General features: G+C 40.2%; 1 protein-coding gene across 1 annotated transcript in view; it reads left to right on the top strand.

Annotated features, from left to right (window-relative positions):
* PARP2 (poly(ADP-ribose) polymerase 2) overlaps window positions 1-2,480 on the top strand; it is a 10,246-nt gene extending 7,766 nt beyond the window's left edge. Inside the window, exons 8-12 of the mRNA XM_014454761.2 lie at window positions 96-274; window positions 1,443-1,506; window positions 1,588-1,722; window positions 1,993-2,120; window positions 2,263-2,480. Of these exons, the coding sequence (XP_014310247.1) occupies window positions 96-274; window positions 1,443-1,506; window positions 1,588-1,722; window positions 1,993-2,120; window positions 2,263-2,377 (621 nt within the window). The 3' untranslated portion in view covers window positions 2,378-2,480. The remainder of the gene's footprint in view (window positions 1-95; window positions 275-1,442; window positions 1,507-1,587; window positions 1,723-1,992; window positions 2,121-2,262) is intronic.
* Window positions 2,481-2,722: the final 242 nt, after the last annotated feature.

Here is a 2,722-nt window from a genome sequence, read left to right as displayed (position 1 = left end):
TGGGGTGAGGGGCTGTGTGGAGGGAGGAGGGTCTATTTTGAAAATTGAAAGGTGCGAGTCTGTTGGGCAGGGCATAAATGTAGTTTACAGGATAGGACTTTAGTTGTGGAGTCTCAACTCTTGCTGGGTCTGCAGGGAAGCTGACAGTGGCACAAATCAAGGCAGGTTACCAGTCTCTTAAGAAGATTGAGGACTGTATTCGGGCTGGCCAACAAGGACGAGCTCTCGTGGAAGCATGCAATGAATTCTACACCAGGATCCCACATGACTTTGGGTAGGCTTGTGCTGTTACTTCACTTTGGTCTTCTACTCAGTCTTTCATTTCTAGGGAAATGATCATCTGGAATAGGTACAGAGCCAAAATAGATAGCCTAACTAATCAGCTTGCAAGTATGGAATTCAGTCTTCTGGCCCGATTACAACCATATTCTCTGACCAAGTGGAAGTTACCAACTCAAGTGAGAATGAGTTTAACTATCCAACCAACAAGTACCTATCCAACCACCTTCAGGCATATCACCCCCTATTTCCTGTTCTTTAAGGCGACTATAACCACACACCATTTCTGTGAACTTAAATAAAGGGTGTCCCAAAATTCACGCAAGAAGTAATTTTGATAGAAAACACAGGTTTATAATTAAACATTATAAATTTTTTATTGATTCATAAAGTATACAGTATAGGGTTATGTATGGAATAGCATATCGGGTAAATGGCCTCCACGGCTTTGCTGGCACTCTTTTGTTGAAATTTTCCATGACTGAAATGCGGCTGCTCAGGCAATAACAGTTAATGGTGCTCGCTATAGCGACATGATAATCCAGTTTTTTGTGCCGTGGAGGCATTTACCCAATATGCTATTCCATACATAACCCTATATATGAATCAATAAAAAATTTACAATTTTTAATTATAAACCTGTGTTTTCTATCAAAATTACTTCGTGTGTGAATTTTGGGACACCCTTTATTAGGTATATACATTCCTTTATCTTTGTTGATTCTATATTCTTGTGCTTATTTTATTCCTTCTAATGCTTTATAGAGCTCTGTGAACTAGAAATAACCCTGAATGGTCTACTGCTTCTAGACAGGACTATACCCAAAGTATTCCTTATTGATAGCAATATATCTTCTTTTTCTTTATTTTTCTTTTTTTTTAATGTCTTCTTTTTAGAAAAGCATCCCATAAAGAAGAATTTTCAACTCGTCTCAAATGTCAAAATCTATATGTTTTATCCTACTCAGAGTATATACATCATATCTCTCTATATTTGGAAGTTAAAATATCTTTACGGATCTCTCTCTCTCTCTCTCTCTCTCTCTCTCCCCAAAAACCAAAGTTTCTTATATCTTTTTTCTAAATGACCTATCTTTAGTCTGTTATTTTTAGTCATGTGCCACAGATCAGAGACTTATTATGGGTTATATCTCTATCCTTAGACTCCGTACTCCTCCATTAATCCGGACGGAGAAAGAACTGTCAGACAAAATACAACTACTAGAGGTGAGAGATGTGTGGATTGGGAAGTATTAAATCTCTTATCCCAGGTTCTTCCTATATTGATTCTATATCTCATCTTGTCAGGCTTTGGGAGACATTGAAATTGCCATTAAGCTGGTAAAGACCGAGCTGCAAAGCCCAGAACATCCATTGGACCAACACTATAAAAAACTACATTGTGCCTTGCACCCTTTAGACCATAAAAGTTATGAGTTCAAAGTAAGAAAATGTTCATTTATGTTCATACCTTTAAAACCTACCCTTCCCCACCCCACTGTTTTCTGGCTACATCTGGTTAAGAGCAAACTTTTGTATAGGACAGAATTTCTATTTACTAGAAATTTGGGAAGGTAGAGCTCTTTCTGACTGCCTTGTGAGACCATTTGGGAGCAGAAGGGTCTCAATTTATACCAGAGGCCCTGAAGTTCTCAGCTTAGTCTGGTCTATTATAGAGTCCACATTGGCCATTTCTTTCATTCTTTTTCACAGATAATTTCCCAGTACCTTCAATCTACCCATGCTCCCACACACAGTGACTATACCATGACCTTGCTGGATGTTTTTGAAGTAGAGAAGGAGGGTGAGAAAGAAGCCTTCAAAGAGGACCTTCATAACAGGTCTCAGTTTAGCTTTGGGTTCGGGAAGATATTCCCTTGCCTGGAGTGCAGTTATGGAACTAAGGGAAGGATGGCACAGAGAGCTGTTGGCTTTATGCCTCTGTTTGCAGGAGAGACAACAATAACAGTGGCTTTTCCTTAGGATGCTGCTATGGCATGGTTCCAGGCTGAGCAACTGGGTAGGAATCCTGAGCCATGGGCTTCAGATTGCCCCACCTGAGGCTCCCATCACAGGTTACATGGTGAGTAGAAATTGAACCCTAGAAGGAGGCACAAGGGAAAAGAATACAATAAGTTTCTCAATCCTAGTCCTTTTTTCTCCTAGATTATGATTAGTGGTGCCCTTTCCAAGCATTGAATCAGCTTTTTTTTTTCTTTTTTTCTTTTTTTTTTAATTTTAGAGAGAGGAAGGGAGAGAGAGACATTGATCGGTTGCCTCCCACACATGCCCCAACTGGGGATCAAACCCACAACCTGGATATGTGCCCTGACTGGGAATTGAACCCCGCCACCTTTTGGTGTATGGGACAACGCTCCAACCAACAGCCATACAGGCCAGGGCCCAGCTCACTTTTTACTACGTCCCTCTTTACTTAAATTTC

This window comes from Myotis lucifugus, unplaced genomic scaffold (assembly GCF_000147115.1).
Source record: "Myotis lucifugus unplaced genomic scaffold, Myoluc2.0 scaffold_38, whole genome shotgun sequence".
NCBI lineage: Eukaryota > Metazoa > Chordata > Mammalia > Chiroptera > Vespertilionidae > Myotis > Myotis lucifugus.
Note: the sequence above shows the minus strand (reverse complement) of the source record. Positions and strands in the feature narration are given on the sequence as shown.